Below are 20,402 nucleotides of genomic sequence, written 5' to 3' on the forward strand. Positions count from 1 at the left end.
CACCTGACCAGGGTTTAAATCCTGGGGATTTGGTAGTTTAAAAAGTCCATTTTTACTGCCTCAATAGTCCTGTGACTAGAGCAGGTTTATTTAACCTCTCTGGATCTGTGTACTTTTTTTTTTTTTTTTTTTTTTTTTAAAGACAGAGTCTTGCTCTGTCACCCAGACTAGAGTGCAATCTTGGTTCACTACAACCTCTTTCTCCCAGGATCAAGCAATTCTCCTGCCTCAGCCTCCCGAGTAGCTGGGATTACAGGCGTGCACCACTATGCCTGGCTAATTTTTGTATTTTTGGTAGAGACGGGGTTTCGCCATGTTGGCCAGGCTGGTCTTGAACTCCTGACCTCAGGTGATCCGCCCACCTTGGCCTCCCAAAGTGCTGGAATTAGAGGCGTGAACCATCGCACTGGGCCCTGTTTACTATTTTTTAACATCTTTATTGCATTATAATTCATATACCATGCAATTTGCCATTTAAAGTATGCAGTTAAATGACTTTTAGTGTATTCACAAAATTGTAACTCCATTACCACAATCAATATTGGAACATTTTCACTACCCTAAAAAGAAACCCAGCACCCCTTAGCTGTTACTGTCCCCTCAGTCCCTCCCCTATTCCACCCAGCCCTGGGCAACCACTAATCTACTTTCTGTCACTATAGATTCGCCTGTTGTGGACATTACATATAAATGAACTCATGCAATAAGTGGTCCTTTGTGACTGACTTCTTTTATTTAGTAGCATCATGCTTTCAAGGTTCTTCCAAGAACCTTATTGTGGTTTGCATCAGTACTTCATTCCTTTTCATTGCCAAATAATATTCTATTGTATGGATATACCACATTTAATTTATCTGTTCATTAGCTAATGGACATTTGTGTTGTGTTCACTTTTTGGCTATTATGATTAATGCTGCTATGAAGGTTTGTATACAAGTTTTATATAGACTCATGTTTCATTTCTCTTGGGTATATGCTTAGTAGTGGAATTGCTGGGTCATATGGTAGATGTGTGTGTAACAAAAGGAATTGCCAGACTGTTTTCCAAAGAGGCTATAGCCTTTTGCATACCGGATTTTACAGTGTATTATGACTCCAGTTTCTCCACATGCTTACTCACACTTGTTTATAATCTGACTTTTTATTGTTGCCATCCTAGTGGGTACAAAGTAGTATCTCATTGTGGTTTTGATTTGCATTTCCTTGATAGCTAGTAATATTAAGCCTATTTTTATGTGCTTATTGACCATTTGTATATCTTTGGAGAAATGGTTGTTCAAACCTTTTGCCCATTTTAAAATTTGATCATTTGTCTTTTTATTATTGGAGGCAGTTCTTTTTTTTTTTTTTTTTTGAGATGGAGTCTCGCTGTGCTCCCAGGCTGGAGTGCAGTGGCGTGATCTCGGCTCACTGCAAGCTCCGCCTCCCGGGTTCACGCCATTCTCCCACCTCAGCCTCCCAAGTAGCTGAGACTACAGGCGCCCGCCACCACGCCCGGCTAGTTTTTTGTATTTTTAGTGGAGACGGGGTTTCACCATGTTAGCCAGGATAGTCTCGATCTCCTGACCTCGTGATCCACCCGCCTCGGCCTCCCAAAGTGCTGGGATTACAGGCTTGAGCCACCGCGCCCGGCCTGGAGGCAGTTCTTATATCTGATAAGGAACTTGTATCTAGATTATATATGCTATACAAATTTTTCTCCCATTCTCTGGGTTGCCTTTTTATGTTCTTAATAGTGTCCCTTGAAGCACAAACATTTTTAAATTTTTATATAGCCAGTTTATTTTTTTTTCTTGTGTATGCTTTTGGTGTCATATCTAAGAAACTATTAATTAACTCAAGGTCATGAAGACTTTACTCCTATGGCTTCTTTTCTAAAAAATTTTTACAATTTTAGCTTTTGACTCTAAGTCTTTGATTCATTTTGAGTTAATTTTTTTATAAAGTGTGAATTAGGGATCCAACTTCATTCTTTTACATGTGGATATACAGTTATCCCAGTACTATTTGTTGAAAAGATTATTCTTTATGCATTTCATTGCCTTGGCACACTTGTTGGAAATCTATTGATAAAAAATATGAGGGTTTATTTTGGGTTCCCAATTCTGTTTCATTGATCTGTGTCTATCTTGATTGCTATAGCTTTGTAGTAAGTGTTGAAATCAGGAACTATGAGTCCCTTGGTTTTTTCTTCTTTTTCAATATTGTTTTGGCTATTCTGAGTACCTTAGATTTCCATATGAACTTTAAGATCAGTTTGTCAATTTATACAAAAAAGTCCACTGAGATTCTTGATAGGATTGTATTGAATCTGTATGTTAATTTAGGGATTGCTGCCCTCTTGATACGTGTTACGTCTTCTAATCCATAAATACATATTTAGGTTTTCTTTAATTTGAACACTGTGTTGTAGTAGTCGGAGTATAGTTTTGTACTTTTCGGGTTAAATTTATTTTTAGCATTTTATTCTTTTTGATGTTATTATAAATAGAATTGTTTACTTAATCTTTCATGTTGCTTATTGCTACTGTATTAAAAACCCAATTTCCTTTTCTGTATTGTTCTTGTATCCTGCAGCCTTGCTGAATTTATTAGTTCTAACAGGTTATTGGTGGGATCATACCTTTGGCAAATAGAGATAGTTTTACTTTGTCCTTTCCAATCTGGGTGCCTTTAATTTCATTGTCTTGCCTAGTTGCCTTGGCTAGAATCTTAAATACAATGTTGAATAGAAGTAGAATGTTCAGTCATTCTACAATAAAGTCCTGGATTCAAGAGCTTAAGATTAATAGTTGGTGACACTGCAAAGGCACACATCTATGAGTGGTGAATCCGAGATGCTGATAGATATGTACACCCATAGTTTCTGCTTCTCCTGGTAAACTTTAGTCAAATATGGTCACTTTTGTCACTTTTGTTATCTTTTAACAAATTAATTTTTAGAATTTAGATTATTTGGAGAAATCTATAAAATCCATTTTTCTCTCCAATTTAGTGAGCAATATGCTTACAGACTCTGGAAACAGATAAAGCATGGTCCTTGCACAGTAGATGAATATAAACAGTACTCAGTGTCCTCATGCTCTTGTGTCTCTAAGGTGCCTCTGCTTTTCTTAACCATTAAGAATAAAATAAAGGAATGTTGGTGCTAGAGAGATTATCTTCTCTCATTTTATAAATGAAGAAATAGTTCATTGGAGGTAAAATCTTGGCCAAGGTCACTCGCACATGTTCTGCCACAGAGTACTAAGAACATAAAGAGCCCTCAGTTACTAGTTAGTGAATGAGTTAGGTTTCGAGACCTCCAGAGCTTCCCCTGCATTTGGGAGTGAGTACTGTTGGATTTGAAAGGCTCAGTGGTCACCTGACTCCAAACGACAGGCTGTTGACTTCCCCTCCTGCTCTTTCCGAGGGATGTATGTGGTGGCTGTTGTGCAGCTAGCTGACATTTCTGACCTGATGGAGCCGGAAGGTGCTAAGAATCTAGAGCAGTCATCTCCCTGCTAAACAGCTAGCGGTCTGGTCTGAATAGATTTGTTCTCAGCAGCTGTAGTTTGTGATGGTAATCTTCTGTAAGGTTGCAGTGTGAGGGTGGGGGCTTGGCAGGGCAAAGGAGTATCTTAGTAACCTTCTCTTTAAATCTTCTACCTAGAAGGGAATTCCTAATAGAGAAAGAAGAGAGACTTATTGTGCTACCTTTTTTTCATGTATGTTCTCTTTTAAGCCACCCCTTTTATCCCACAACCCTTTAAAATGCTGGCAAAGGAAGAGTGTGTGTTTTTCGTTTGTTCTTTCTTTTAATTGACAGGAGAATTGGAGGTCCAGAGAAGTTACTTGCCTAAAATTGCATAGGACATTGCAGGGGGACTGGCGGGGGAGGTGATGGGACAGTACACTTACTTGGAAGAGACTGTGTCTTCCAAGTTAAGATCCTTTCCATTTTCGTAGTTGTTTGAGTGTGGATAGTTTGTGTATACGAGTTATTAGGTAGCTCTTCTAGGCCTTGACATGAAATTCTAATAAAGAGCCAGCCCAGCAGTAAGGATCCAGTGCTACAATTCTGTGACTCTTTGGCTGGTGCTCACAGTTAGGACCAATGGCTAATTAAAATGAAAAGGTGCATTGATTGCTAACTGATAACAACTTATTCTGCCACCCTCAAGTAAAGACAAACCCTTGGACTCCCCTGAACTTGTTCCAGCTAGGTCCTTTCTGTTAAGATAGAACAGGATGCATATGGTTAGCATTTAGAAGTCTATGTAATTAATAAAGGAGTATTTTTAAAGTAGATAATTTGAATACTTTCAGTTGTCTTTTAGTTTGTTGAACTTCATCTCTTTCTCAGGCCTTCCCTTTGCTCACTTTGAAATCAGAGAAACTTGAGAGGAGTTACATTACACAGTAGGTACAGACCCTAAGGTTTGAATCCGGGCTGTACCATTTACTATCTGTGTGATCATTGTTTACTTAACCTCTCTGTGCCAGAACTTGTTACATGGAGAAATAATATATCGTCATAGGATTGCAATGATGATTAAATGAGTTAATACATACAAAATGCTTAAAAGAGTACCTGGCATGAAATATGTACTCAGGATATGTTTGCTGTTTCTTGTTAAAAGTGCTTGTAATGATAAAAAATATTATTACTACCACTTCTACTACAACTACCGCTCTTCTGGTCCAAGTTGAATTATCTGTAATTCGGTTGTACTTTAAAAAGGGCTAAAGGTGGCTTGTGTATTATATATACCTTCCTTTTTTAGCAGCTGGAATGTTTAGGGACCACAGGAGAGCGAACTGTGCTCACAGGCATGCTGTAAAATCCCTTCGTGATTCCCCTTGACTGTGCTTTCTAAGCACCTAGGAAAGCATTCCTGCTGGACTGGATCTAGCTCTGGGTATTGCAAGCTCACTTAGTGTGGGAAAACCAAACACATTCTAATCAAGTGAACTAGATTTAGAGATTAGCGAAAAATCCTAATTTTAGTACCAGCCTGGGTACAACACATAAAAGGAGAAACACAGAAAACGCTCCTGGTTCACTTTCTGATTTTTTGAGATTACCTGATTCTTTGGAAAACTAGTAACACAAATGTGGGCATAGAGAAAATAATTTTCCTTCCTTTCAGATTTAGGTAGGAAACAGGAACAGATTGTCCCAAAAGGTATCTACTGTCCTGATGTAGCACTTGCTGTGAATCTCTAAGCCTTTTTTTCTTGTAATTTCTGGAAAGTTCCTGGCTTCCAGGAATTATAGCTGGAATCCCTCAGTACCTGCATATTTCAGGCACACAGTTAAATGGGATTAAAGTGCAGTTATGTAAACAGAACTTCCTCCTGAGTTGTCTTTTAACACCTAGTCTCTTCCTGTCCTGATCAACAGGTATCTCAGATGAAGACATCATCAACATTACTCTTCCTACTGGAGTCCCCATTCTTCTGGAACTGGATGAAAACCTGCGTGCTGTTGGGCCTCATCAGTTCCTGGGTGACCAAGAGGCGATCCAAGCAGCCATTAAGAAAGTAGAAGATCAAGGAAAAGTGAAACAAGCTAAAAAATAGTCTCTCCCAACTGTTGGCTAAGAAGAAATGCAAAAGAAGTGGCATAGGAGTGTGTTATGGGTGCTGAACTCTCTCTCTTTTCCCCCGATTTTCCAGAGCTAGGCTGTGGAGTAGAGTTTGTATAGGTAACTAGGTAACTTATTGTGACCCAGATAAGGCTTTAGGATGCCTCAGTGCTTATGTCACAGCCTTATGAGTTAGCTTTCCTGCTAGCCCCCTAGTCAGTCACTAAACTAGTAACTCGTGGGGTTTAATGAAGGTCATCAGTTTCTGAGATGGGAGAGCAACAAGTAGAGATGAAGTTAAAGGTATTTATCATCCAAGAAATCATTTCTGAGTCACCATTGACAGGCACTATTCCAATCAGTAGTTCACTTTTATATTTAGTAAGATTTTCTGGGGTGACAATAAGAGATATTAGATAATATACCATATGTATTTATTACTAGTCTTTTCCTCTAGGAAAAGGGATGCTTTGATAATTAAGGCCAGAGGCCCATTAAATGAGAAAGTCACAGATATATTTCTCCAAGAAAGCCAGCAACCGCCACCACAATGGCAGAAATGACAACAAGGCCCTTTAACTTGTCTTCAAGTTTAGCGACATCCTTCATTTGGCATTTAGTAGAATTCCTCTTTGGCCACAAGAATAAGCAGCAGATAGACAACTATGGCTGTTGAGGTTCTCATTTTGGTTTGTTTTAATTTTTCGAACTTCAATGTTTGGGTACCTGTAATTAGTTTAAAAATAAAGTTCCTGACAATAAAGTGACTGAAAATGGCATCCCCAAAGTGTCTCCATGTGTTTGGTGAATTTTAGGTAGGCTTCTAAACGAGTCTGACTCATGCCTTCCTGTAACAGTTGCACTTATTTCAACACAACAGACACTCGCGATTTTCTATATGCTGAAGCATGAAGCAGGGAAGGTAGAATACAGTGCGTGGAACTTTATTCACATGAGCAGAGGGAATGGTATATTGGGGCTTGTGACATAAATTTGTTGTTCATTGAGGGCAAAAGATTATGGTATGTAGCGCAGAGCAGTCAGGGTAGGCCATGACACGATTGATTGCTTATCTGTCTTAATGATACTCTTCCACACTATGTTTTTAGATGTTGTGGGTATGTAAGTCATCATTTATTTAAGCCGTTGACTCTGTTTCAAAGCAGGTCACGTATATTTCAATGATAAAGTCATGTAAAACATTTGTAGCTATAATACCTGTTATAGATATTTACCATTTTTTTCATGGTTTTTCATTGGTGGATTAGTTTATTTGTATCTACTTTATAGTACAATTGGCATTTGAAGAATACTAACTTGAAAGTATTTTTGCTACTGCTTTGTCTCCATTTGATTATTAATGCAAGACTTTTAAAGATTAGCCAAAGAAGATGGCTGAAAAGATGAACCTGCTTTGCCTACAGCTGGCCACATCTGTGATGTATAAGGACACAGAATGTGGATGCTTTACATTTATTACCTACTATTGGTTTCTCTAGTGTAGCCCCTTCATTTTAGTGGTGTAATACTCTAGAATTCAAATATCAGGGTCAAGAATGCAACTACCAGATGTTCCTAGAATTCCAAACCTATGGCTAGGCTGCAACTCATACCATTTTTGAATAGCATCATCTCTGGAACTGGCCTCTGAGTTTTCCAGCCCAAGTGGTGACCATGTCTTAATGTACCTCAAGATCCTAGAGTTGGATTCTTCCATTGTCCTGCATCTAGGTGTCTTCTTCCAGGGAACCTTCTGGCAGCATGATGTGCTTCTGCACACAAAGCAACTCTCATATCCAGTCACTTTGGAATCTCGCAGGCTTCTCAAGAAAAGGATGATTTTTGCTGATACTCTATGATACAACTTGGTTTTACTGTTTTTGAGATCTTGGCTGAAAAAATAAATGTGAACAGAGGAGACTTTTTTTTGTTTTTTGTTTGTTTGTTTGTTTGTTTCTTTTTTTGAGACAGTCTCGCACTTTTGCCCAGGCGGGAGTGCAGTGACGCGATCTCGGCTCACTGCAAGCTCCACCTCCCAGGTTTACTCCATTCTCCTGCCTTAGCCTCCCGAGTAGCTGGTATTTACAGGCGCCCACCACCACACGCGGCTAATTTTTTGTATTTTTAGTAGAGACGGGGTTTCACCATGTTAGCCAGGATGGTCTCTATCTCCTGACCTTGTGATCCGCCCTCCTTGGCCTCTCAAAGTGCTGGGATTACAGGCATGAGCCACCGCGCCCTGCCAAGACATTTTTTTAAATGTCACTTAAAATTAGTTAACAACTCCAGTACTCCAGCCTTAGGATCGCCTAGTGAACCTCTTTCCTTTGCATTGTTAACAGTGTGTCCAGAATTTCTGATGCAGGAATCTTGAAGGCTGCTTATTCTCTATCCTAATCTTGGCATCCTTCTGTTCTGAGGCTGGGACAGAAATTAGGGATTTATTTTCTCCTAAAAAAAAAAAAAGAGGGATGACAATGACCAGCCCAGCTGTGGTGGTTCATGCCTGTAATCCCAGCACTTTGGGAGACAGAGGCAGGAGGATTGCTCGAGCTGAGAAATTCGAGACCAGCCTAGGCAACATAGCAAGACCTTGTCTCTACCAAAAAAAAAAAAAAAAAAAAAGACAGCCTATCTAGGAATTAGGTCCTTAGAAGGGGCAGCCTATCCTGCTTCCAGTTTAGGCTTTGCCTGGAGCCAACTCTGCATGTCTCCTCTGCCCAGGCTGAGATGATTGTCCCACGTGCGTCAGAGTGGCAAGATAAAGGCGATAGCGGCATCAGCTGCTCCCAGAGTTTTAACTTTTAAAAAGCCTCTCAGACCAGTACCGTATCCCAGTACACCGAGGATGGTTTTTCTGAAAGAGCAGTTCTGCCTCAGAAGAGAGGATTTTGCATTGTTTGGTACCAATATGGGCCCCAAATTAACAAAATATCCTTGGTTAGCATGCATTATGTCTAACGTATTTTTCCTTGGTAAGGTGTGCAAGGAAGATGAATGTGACGATCTATTTCCAAGCTCAACCAGACTCTTCTGCTCAACATTTGCAAGTTATTTCTCATCCCAGGTTGTGACCACTTGTATTAAAATGCGGTTCCCAATGTGCACATTAGTAACAGTGGTTATTTGTCTCCTGGCCTGGGACAAGCCTCGCCAGGCTCTATAGCTTTGGGGAGTATGCTTGTTTTTTTTTTTTTTTTTTGGTGAGAGTGTGAGTCTCTTAGAGCCAATTTCTGTTGGATTGTAACTGGCCACCTTGGTGGCGGAAAGCAAAAATTCTCCCTCTGGTCATGTTGCCACCCATCCAGTCCCCTAGGAAAGAAAGAGGTCAGAGGTCAACTACTCTTTCCCCGCTCTCTACTGTGTAGTCGGAGTTACTTTCCCAGCACCTTACTGTTTTTGACAAAATGGAGTTGGGGGAAACAGCTTTACTAGCCAGAAGATTCATCACGCCCCCAGTGTCATTTCAAATTTATTTTGATGCTTTCACAAGTAACATGTAGGAATCTCTTCAAAGTTCACCTTCCCTGTCACCTGGAAAGCTTTTCACACATTCTCATTCCCTCAGAAAGGCACCCAGATTGCCTCAGCCTGGGAAATCCTGATCATGTTTCCTGGTTTTGTCTTTTGTATCACTGGGATCTGCAAGTTTGGGGCTCACTTACATGACGCCCTTTACTGTGTTAAATCCTGCCTCACCTCACAGCAGATCTGGCGGCGGCAGATGCTGTGCTATGCTGGAACCCAAGGGTTTCATGTTGGACTATGAAGGGAATTTAAACTGCTGATCCCAAGGGAATAGGGAACGCCCAAAACATAGAATAGCCATCCAATATCTCTCCAATGACAACATTATTTGGCAAAATTAAAGACAGAGCTGAAATCACTCTTTTTCCCCCGCTGTTGATGTTTTCTTTACTGGACGGTAATCTAGTTACATAGTCTGGCCTTTAAGATCCTGGGACCTGAAGTTGTCCCCCAGATTTATTGTAAGTTGCTTTGGCAAGTTTTTAAAGGTAGGCTAGTGTGTCATCACCACCTCCTAGATACACATAAGAGAGCCACGTCTGAGTCCAGGCTGGTCATTTAAGCTTATTACACTTACCCTGATTTGACACGGATACATTTTTAAGATACTGTAAATATTGTAAACATTCACAAAAGTAGAGAGTATAAATAGCACAAAGAATACTCCTATGCCCCTCACCCAACTACCAAATTCTTGTGACCACCATTAGGTACCTTCTCAGTCTCTCCCCACACCCGCCCCACTGGATTATTTTGAAATCAATGACAAATGTCAAACAGGATAGATTTTGAAAAGGAAAACAGCATAAATTGTCTCCGATTCATTAAAATGAAAGTTATCAGTAATCTGTTCTGAACTTTGACTTTTTTGGGATTCTAGAGAAACCAAACAGCTTTGCAGCCATTGCAAAGCCATTCAATTCAAATTTCGACTTGTGTATAATCTGTATTATCTCTGGTTACTGTTTAGAAGCCTGTTAGCTTGCTATGTACGACTTGTGCAAGATGACGTGGGATAATTTGGTACCTCTAACGTTAAACTGAAGTGCATAAAGATGAAAATGTTGCTGAGACTATTTTTACTACGTAATTCTGAAACAGTTCTGTAGCATTAAAATGAGTATAAATGTATTGATGTTATTATAAGTGAGGTTACTCACTATGGGAGAAGAAAGATACAGAATGGAGGAAGGTAAAGAAGGACCCTGTGGTATACTGGTCCTGGGTGAGAGGTGTTTGTGTAAGAGTGTGTGTGTGTGTGTGTGTGTGTGTGTGTATTTTCCACTCTCTTTCCCCCAAGCCCCTCCCTACTAACTCTGGCTCTGTCCTCTGAAAGGGCCTAGAAACAATAACCCAGAAACAACAAACACACTGAATTCCTTCAGTCTTGGTTCCTAAACACTATTCCACAGAAGCAGGGATGTTTGAGGAAATGCCTGCTTCTAGGTTTGAGGCAGATGAAGCATAAGGTGAACTTTGAGCACTTTTGTCTTTTCTTTGCTTGAAGGACCAAATCTGGGGCAATTTAAACTTAGAAAAAGAATGATGGTAATGAATTATAGAACATTGAATTCAAAAATAGTGCCTACGACTATAAAGGTATTTTTTTAAAGGTGGGGAGAGAAAAAGAGACAAAAATACATACTGTTTCTTTACAGAAGATTACCAGCTTCCATCGTTAATAACGGATCCAAGCAAGGACTATTATTGGATGCTAAAACCACTGGGCTTTTAGAGAACTGAACATTCGCGTAGTCTCAAGTCATAATAAACGTATTAATTACAAAGAAAAAATGTATCTTCACAATGAAGAGATCCCTTAGACACTACTGCAACCAAGGGATTAACCTTAAAATCTCCAGTGGATGGGTCAAATAGATAGTATGTGATTTTTATGCATGTCCTTGTATAAATCAGTGCGAAGTACCTATCACTTAGTCATCTTCCCAAAAACTTTAAATCTGATAATGAGAAAGCAATATGACATATTCAAAATACAGGATACCCTAAAAGACAACTGATTCGGATTTTTAAAAACTATCAAGGCCAAGAAATAAACACAAAAATATGAAGGGACAGTTTCAGATTAAATGACACTATAGGGACATAATAGTGAAATGTAATTCATGAACTTTAATTGGGTCTTTAGCTTGTAAACACTTAGAAAGAACATTCTGGGGCACTTGGGAAAATTTAAATACGTGTCTATGTAGGCTGGACGCAGTGGCTCATGCCTGTAATCCCAACACTTTGGGAGGCCAAGGCAGGCGGATCACTTAAGGTTAGGAGTTCAAGACCAGCATGGTCAACATGGTGAAACCCCGTCTCTACTAAATATATGAAAATTAACGAGGCATGGTGGCGGGTGCCTATAATCCCAACTACTTGGGAGGCTGAGGCAGGAGAATCGCTTGAACCCGGGAGGTGGACGTTGCAGTGAGCTGAGATCATGCCACTGCACTCCAGCCTGGGTGATAGAGGGAGACTCCATCACTCCTCCACCAAAAAAAAAAAAAAAATCTGTCTCTGTATTAGGTGATAATAAATATTACATTTATTAGGTATAGCAATGGTATGGTGCCTTGTTCTTAAGAGAAGCTGCTGAAAAATTTAAGGATAAGGCATCCTGATGTCAGTAAGTCATTTGTAAATGGCTCAGCCAACACAGTGTTTCTATATTTTTAGAGAGAGACAGAAAGCAAACACCAGTCATTGGTCACTTAGCAACGGGACTTGTTCTGAGAAATGGATTCTTAGATGGTTTTGTCATCGTGTGAACATCATGGAGTATACTACACAAACACAAAAAAATATGGTTTAGCCTATTGCTTCTACACTGAAGACTTGTGCAGCATGTTACTGTACTGAATACAGGCAATTGTAATACAATGGTAAGTATTTGTGTGTCCAAACATATCTAAACATAGAAAAGGTACAGTGAAAATACGTTATAAAAGATTGAAAAGTGGCACATTTGCATAGAGCACTTACCATGAATAGAACTTGTGAGAATGGAAGTTGCTCTGGGTGAGTCAGTGAGTGAGTGGTGAGTGAACATGAAGGCTTAGGACACTACAGTAGATTTCATAAACACCATACACTTTGTCTACACTAAATTTATTTAAAACATTGTCTTTCTTCAATAATAAATTAACCTGAGCTTACTGTAACTTTTAAAAAGTTTTTAATATTTCAAGATCTTCTGACTTTTGTAATAACACATTAAAACAGAAACCTTATTTAACTGCATGAAAATATTTTCTTTATACCATTAAAAGCTTTTTTTTTTTTTTTTTTTGAGATAGAGTTTCGCTCTTTCTCCCAGGCTGGAGTGCAGTGGTGTGATCTTGGCTCACTGCAGCCTCTGCTTCCTGGGTTCAAGTTACCCTCCTGCCTTAGCTCCCGAGTAACTGGGATTACAGGCATGCCACACCATGTCTGACTAATATTTTGTATTTTTAGTAGAGACGGGTTTCACCATGTTGCCCAGGCTGGTCTCAAACTCATGGACTCAAGTGATCCGCCCACCTCGGCCTCCCAAAGTGTTGAGATTACAGATGTGAGCTACTGTGCCCGGCTATAAGCTTCTTTCTGCATTTTAAATTTTTTATTTTTATTTTTTTACCTTTTAAACTTTCTTGTTAAAAGCTAAGACACAAATACCACATTAGCCCAGGCCTACACAGGGTCAGGATCATCAGTATCTCTGTCTTCCACCTCCACATCTAATTCCACTGGAGGATCTTCAGGGGCACCAACATGCAGGGAGCTGTCATCTCCCATGTTAACAATGCCTTCTTCTGGAATATTACCTGAAGGATTTGCCTGAAGCTGTCTTAAAGTTAACTAATTTTTTTAATAAGTAGAAGGAGTATATTCTAAAACGATAAGAAAAAGTATAGTATAGTAAATACAAAAAGCACTATCAGCCATTTATTATCATTTTTGGGTATTACATACTGTACATCATTGTATGTGCTAAGCTTTTGTATGACTGGCAGTGCACTAGGTTTGTTTACACCAACATCACTACAAACGCATGAGTAATGACTCATGCTATGACCTTAGAACAGCTATAAGTCACTGCACAACAGGAATTTTTCAGCCCCATTATAATCTTATATCTTATATGCAGTCCGCTGTTGACCGAAACAGCACATGACCGTGGCACATTACTGTATAGTAAATGTCATAGTTGGTGAATTGAGGAAATGATTTGTAATGTATCATTCTACTATCATCTCAGCATTTCTGTAGGTTTGAAATTTTTTTAAAGAACTAGAAAAAATAAAGTGACAAGAAAAAATTGATAAGTTTAACAATGTTGTGTTCAGTATAGTCATTAAAATATGTCTCGTTATTCTGAGTGAGGTGCCTGGTTTTTGACTTTTTATTTTTGAAACCTCAGTCTTTGTTAAGAGAAAGATAAGAGAAAGCCTTTTTCTTCTTCTTTTTTTTTTTTTTTCTTCTTTTGAGACAGGGTCTCGCTCTGTCGCCCAGGTTGGATTGCAATGGCATGATCTTGGCTCACTGCAACCTTCGCTTCCCCAGGTTCAAGTGATTCTTGTGCCTCAGCCTCCCGAGTAGCTGGGATTACAGGTGCCCGCCACCATGCTTGGCTAATTTTTGTATTTTTATTAAAGATGGAGTTTCACCATGTTGACCAGGCTGGTCTCAAACTCCTGACCTCAAGTGATTCACCTGCCTCGGCCTCCCAAAGTGCTGGGATTACAGGCGTGAGCCACCACACCTGGCCCAAGAGAAAGACTTCTTAAGTCTGTATTATCTTGTCAAGAAACAAATTGTATGCTTATTTTGTTTCTATTACCTTTGAGGCTACAGCTTGCATCAGACCAGCAATGAGCTTGTGTGCTGAAACAACAAATCTGAAAGGCGACTATGATTGCCATCACCTTGCAGTTAACAAATAGTAATGGAATTACTTTCTCTTGATGCAGAACCTTCTATTTATTCTCCTTAGTACCTTTGGGTGATATCCCTTCTTGGTGCCAACATTTGGCTCTTGAACTTAATCTCTGGGCCTCCATTTCCTTGGATTTTAGCTCCTTATAGCAGCCACCTCCCAAGTGTCCCTTGTGTCACTTAGCTCGCTGTCATGGTTCAGCTTGATTCCATGTGACACTAAAGTAGTTATCATTTCTACTCTTCCACACACCCTTGGATCAAGACTGCTGAAGGTCAATGGCCTGTCAGGCATGCTTCTTGCTGCTCTCAACAGAGTCGAATGGATTCTGTTGGCATTAAAAATTTGCCTTTGATCATGTCATAGTTGGCTATTTAAACTGAAGTCTATTTGGTTTTTAAAAAAACAAGATTCAGGAAAAATGTCTTATTTTCATGAAGGAGGCTCTACCTTATCAAGACAGCCTCACTACCTGACCTATAAATTTAATTCTTTATAAAGCCAAGTTTTAAAAAACCTCCATGTAGTCCAGAATGGGACAGTGACAAGCATATTTTCAAAGAGTCTATGCCTATTTTCTAGTTTACAAAAAATAGATGCCATCTGATAGCAAACTATAGCAACTCTTGGCCAAGATGCTAGAGGGCCACTTTCTCTCTCAGGATGAAGCCACTCCGGCTGAAGGAGTATTTTGCTGCAGAGCATTTACTCAAAAATTTCTTGTGAACTTGGCTGGGTGCAGTGGCTCACACCTGCAATCCCAGCACTTTGGGAGGCTGAGGCGGGCAGATCATGAGGTCAGGAGTTCAAGACCAGCCTGACCAACATGGTGAAACCCTGTCTCTACTAAAAATACAAAAATTAGCCAGATGTGGTGGCACGTGCCTGTAATCCCAGCTACTCAGGAGGCTGAGGCAGGAGAATCGCTTAAACCCAGGAGACGGAGGTTACAGTGAGCTGGGATCGCGCCACTGCACTCCAGCCTGGGCGACAGGGGAAAACTCCAATTCAAAAAATAAAAAAAAATTAAAAATCTCGTGAACTTAACCCTAACCACACAGTATTGAAAAGGGAAAGTCTGCCCAACCACACTGCCTTGTATCCGCCTTAGAGGAAAATTATCTGGATGTCGTGTTGAACTGGTTGGGGAATCAGACAGAGCTGGAGTTTGTATTAGTCAGATTAATTGCATAAAATCTACCCCTAGTGGGAAGACTCTTTGGAGTAATTGAACCTAGACTTTCACATATGTAACCTCTGAAGCAGAGGGGGCAAAGGCCAACACATAGCTCTGCACCACGATTGAGGCCATGTAATCCATCCCGACACTCATTCTGTAGAATACTCGTTAGAGTTCTCCAGACAGCTGCTGGTCATAGGTTAGCCAGTCAGTATTTTTATCTCTGAGGATGCCCGCGAGGATCCTGGGATTGGATTGCAGGGAATGTTACGTGCAGCAGGAATTTCAGGTACTCTCTCATGAGTCTTGGTATTTTACATAGTTTTTTAAATTTTTGTTTCTGTACATAGACACTGGGGGTCAGTATTTATTCATAAATGCCTCTGGATATTTATGACAAAAGATTGTTTCTAAAGAGGCTTGGAATTCCTTCCCTGGTGTGACTTCTTTCTCTGATTATTAACTATAGAGCTTACCCTATGTAACCATAAAATGTAAATAAAAACACAATCGATGTCCGTGGATTAGCATATGGGAAAGGGGCAGGCAGTTTTCTATCTAAAATACGAATGAATACCAAGTACTCGTTTGTCTCTAGACACTTGTTTGGCAATGTTGGCCCCACCAGTGCACCCAGATGTCTAGCCAGCATCTTGATGATCACCCTTGACTTTCCTTCTTCTGATGGTTATGAAGTCCTGCTGATTCCGTCACCTGTTACTTTGCAAATTCATTGCCTCTCCATCCCCACTGTTCTGCCTTGAGTCAAGCCCTCATCTTTTCTCTCTTTCAACATTTCAGCAGCCTACTAGCTGATCCCCTTGCCTCCACCTTTACTCTCCTCCAGTCCCGTCCAGACAGTCATCAGGGTAATTCTCCAAGGCTGTGCCCCACAGAGCCTCGTGCAGACCTTCAGAGGTCCAGCACCCCTCCTAGGCTCTGCCTTTGCACCTGCTGTCCCCTTGGCTTTGAACTACCCTCCATCACCCACCCCACCTTGCCCTCTTTTCATTGCCTGCCTAATATCTGCTCATCTTTCAGGGTTCTTAACGGTCTCCTGTGGAGCCCTGTGACTGACTCTTGCTGGATCTGGCTTGTTCATTTGTCTGTTTGCTTCACTGGCAGGATAACTGAATGGATTTAAGTCCGGGTGCCAGCCAAAGGCATGCAGACTTAAACTCCAGAATTCCCTAGAATTATCCACCTGGAGGGCTAAATTGCCCACTTTTTTAGATTTGTTCTTTAAAATATTTCTCACAACTGGCATTTTTTTTTCTTTTTTTCTTCCCTTTTTTTTTTTTTCCTTTGGAGACAGAGTCTCACACTTGTTGCCCAGACTGGAGTGCAATTGTACGATGGCACAATCTCGGGTAACGACAACCTCCACCTCTAGGGTTCAAGCGATTCTCCTGCCTCAGCCTCCCAAGTAACTAGGGTTACAGGCACGCACCATCACGCCCGGCTAATTTTTTGTGTTTTTAGTAGAGACGGAGTCTCACCATGTTGGCCAGGCTGATCTCAAACTCCTGACCTCAGGTGATCCGCCTGCCTAGGCCTCCCAAAGTGCTGGGATTACAGGCATAAACCACTGTGCCCGGCCTAAAATATTTCTCTTGCTGGCATTTGATCTGACCTGTCTATTCTCTGCAGCCATCTTCCCACCATGCCAATGCATGGAAGCAGATGTGGAAATCCTGCCACTGCTGGACAGGAAGGCAGATGAGGCCGAGTAGCCTGTCAGCTCCGAGCCCTTCTCCACAGGCAGCTGCTGTAATGGTATGGAAACAGGTTACTTATGGAGTTGCAACCTGTTTTTAACCTGTAATTATAGAGTTAAATATAATCATATCTTGAAAATAAGTGGAAAAGATTCCCTAATGTTCCCATCCTAAGAACTATTTTCTTTCTTTCTTTCTATATGCATGTTTCACTCACACATATTCTTGATTTATATTCATATTTTATTCTTGTCTTTATCATAAGGATTTCCCCATGTTGTATAGACTTCAAACAATTTTATTCTATGGCTGGACACTGTTGCATCATTTGGATAGAACTTAAATGTCCCACAGGAAAAAAAAATTAGGTGCTTTCAACGTTTTGCTGTAAGTAATGTCTAAATATTTAAAAACTCAACCAAGCTAATAAACTGCTATATTAAATATGTTTTGTATATTTTTTATGCCTTGAGAAATATACTTTCATAACAAAAAGTATTTTAAAATATATAAAGCCATTTTATATGACTAAAAGCCACCACACATCATCAAAGACAGTTCTCTCGGAAAAGGTTTCATATATATCGAACTTTGAATGATTTTGTGTGTATTTGCATAAGTGTGTGTGTGTACCTGTGCGTGTGCTCCAGGCTGAAGAAATAACAAATGCAATAGTCCTGAGAAAGAAGAGAGGGTTTAGGCAACAGATAACACGTGAGCTCAGTGTAACTCGAAGAACTTGAAGAAGGTGTTTAGGCAACAGATAACAGCTAAGGTCAGTAATGAAGGCTGAAGTGGTGTAGGATTAGGGAGGTAGGCAGAAGCCAAATTGAGCCATGGTGGGGTGAACAGAAGATGGGAAAGGTCTTCCAAGCAGAAGAGTAGCCCAGTAGTCCAAGTCCTCATTGCCACTGAAGAGCTTCTGCCATCTGAGCATGTAATCTCTCCAAGACAACATTTACACTCTTGTATAAAAATAGATTACTGTGTAACATAATCTCTATAAGAACTGTAATTCCTATTTAAAAAGAGAGTAACAAGGAGACCTCAATGTTTCTAAATGCACCACTTCTGAAAGCATTTAAATCTTGATTCTAAATTGTATCATTTAGCTACAATGAATTAACTCCCCTGGGTCATTCTCTAATGGCAAATTAAGCCAGAGCTTGGATCTTGTTTAATCCTCACAATAATATTGTGAGGTGAACATTTTTATTATATTCATCTTACAGAGGATCCTCACAAAACCTGAGTAGCAAGACACAGTCGCAAAGCTAGTATATAGCTGCAGCAAGATTCAAATCCAGGTTGACCTAACTCCAAAGCCCATGCTCTTGGCCACTATCCCATACTGTTTTTAGTTTAAAAAAATTTTTTTTTTTTTTTTTTTGAGATGGAGTCTCGCTCCGTTACCCAGGCTGGAGTGCAGTGGCTTGATCTCAACTCACTGCAACCTTTGCCTTCTGGGTTCAAGCTATTCTCCTGCCTTAGCCTCCCAAGTAGCTGGGATTATAGGCGTGCACCACCACACCTCACTAATTTTTTTAAATTTTAGTAGAGATGGGGATTTCACCGTGTTAGTCAGGATGGTCTCGATCTCCTGACCTCGTGATCCATCCACCTGAGCCTCCCAAAGTGCTGGGATTACAGGCGTGAGCCCACTATGTGCCTGGCCGAAAAAAACATTTTAATTAAAATACCCATCCAAAATTGGTCAAAGAATAAAGTGGTTCAATGAAGCTACAGTGAGCAAGTTCCATTTTCATTCTCTTAAAAAGTAACATGGTCCCACACCAGTTCAACAGGACACCGAGTGGAGCTAGAGAGCTTAGATTTTTTTTTCCAGACAAAATTTAAGTGTGTGCTTTTGAAAGTGGGAGAAAGAGGCGTTTGCTTTCCTTCTTTTCTTAAACCGTCTGCTTTGATATTTGGAGAGTTCAGAGCTTGTATATTAAAGCCTAACTGAATTATATAAATACACACATAGGAAGAGGAGAACAAAACATTTTATTTGCAGAAAATAAAGCAAAACATTGTGCTTTCTTTAGCATGGAGTATTAAAAGCCACAGAGCTCCAGCCTTTGAAAGCTATCAGAGCCAGGGCCTTCCATTAGAAGCTGTAAAGACCAATCTAGCTAGTTTAAACAGAAAAGGAATTTGTTAAAGGATATTGGGTGGCTCACAGACTCTTTGGGAAAGCCAGACAGTTAAGCTTGGAAAGCCAGTCAGCTGAGAACAAGACTCAGCCCACATCGTGGGATGGTTCCAGCAAGGACTCAATGGCCCTGCCGCTGGGCACAGACGCTGCCCGCCTGCTGGAACATCTGCTGCTGCTAGCCCACTTGGCAATGGTCTGAGAGATTGCAGAAGTGGCTACACATCCTTGTCCTCCTCTGTCCATCCACGCTCCCTTACAGAGAACTTTGAATGTCCTCCCAGCTGATTCTGGGCTCAGCTGCTGGGCCGACTTCTTTCTTCTTTTCTGCGTGTGAGTTCAAAGTCAATCCCAGATGGATTGTGAGCACGGACAGGAATGCTTTCCTGCACTGAGAAATACCTACTGCTCCCCAGTGCCAGGCCCTTGGCTCCCACAGCTGCGGCTGCGGCTGCACACACAGGGCCTTTGTGTAGTCTGAATATGCCAGTTCCCACAAACCTCCAGCTGCGATTCCCTTTTTACCAACCATTTCTATCTAAAGAATTAAAGGACGAATCACATTGCAAGGGACAATGGGTGTACAGGTTTGCTGAGAGAGCTTGCTTCCAAATCCATGAGATGAAGAGACTCATGGGCAGTAAGAGGCCATGGAGGCATTGCTGTTTTGGCAAAGAATGCTGGTCGTGATCACTTCCTTGTCTTTATTCTTCCTCAGAGTTCAACACTGGCCTTGCCCAAGTACCATGCTGAGAACTGGACCTCAGGAACTCCAACACACACGCCCTTTTCAGAAATTTGTAATTTCATCATTTCTTGACCAAATGACTCCAACCGCAGAAAGGCACAAATTTTCCATTGGGATTTATTCTCCCTTCCTCTTTGGTGGATATACTTTTTCTCTCTTTCTTGCTTTTGAAACCCCACTCATTATATGAAGTATAGGTTTTTCAAACTGATTTTAAAGTAAACTTGTTATTAAATATACACATCATGCCTTTCTGTCTTTCTAACTCCACTTTATAGATTTGAGAATTGAGACACAGAACAGTCTATGGCTCAGAAAAGCTAAATTCAATTTTTATTTGGCCTACGGGCCCTAATCTGGGCTTTGAAGTCTAAAGATCTAGAATTACCACCCTCTTCCTACCCTCAGTCTGGTCAGACTCTGATGCGCAAAGCCAGGAACCTCACTCCCCAAGCACGGGCAATCCAAGACTTCCCGTTTCTGTTTGCAATTGAAGGCCAGTAAATTTGGAGCACAGGATGGAACTGTTTCTAGTACAGGCAAATAATTTGTAATAATTAAGAAGTATGAAGTTAATGA

At 40.5% G+C, this 20,402-nt stretch overlaps 1 protein-coding gene across 3 annotated transcripts in view; it reads left to right on the forward strand.

The window, feature by feature from the left end:
- Positions 1-6,357, forward strand: part of BPGM (bisphosphoglycerate mutase) — a 32,439-nt gene extending 26,082 nt beyond the window's left edge. For all 3 annotated transcript variants that reach the window (XM_025379432.1, XM_025379430.1, XM_025379429.1), the window contains one exon: positions 5,387-6,357. In XM_025379432.1, the coding sequence (XP_025235217.1) occupies positions 5,387-5,565 (179 nt within the window). In that variant the 3' untranslated portion in view covers positions 5,566-6,357. The remainder of the gene's footprint in view (positions 1-5,386) is intronic.
- The last annotated feature ends 14,045 nt before the right edge of the window (positions 6,358-20,402 follow it).

The sequence above is a fragment of the Theropithecus gelada genome, chromosome 3 (assembly GCF_003255815.1).
Source record: "Theropithecus gelada isolate Dixy chromosome 3, Tgel_1.0, whole genome shotgun sequence".
Taxonomy (NCBI): domain Eukaryota; kingdom Metazoa; phylum Chordata; class Mammalia; order Primates; family Cercopithecidae; genus Theropithecus; species Theropithecus gelada.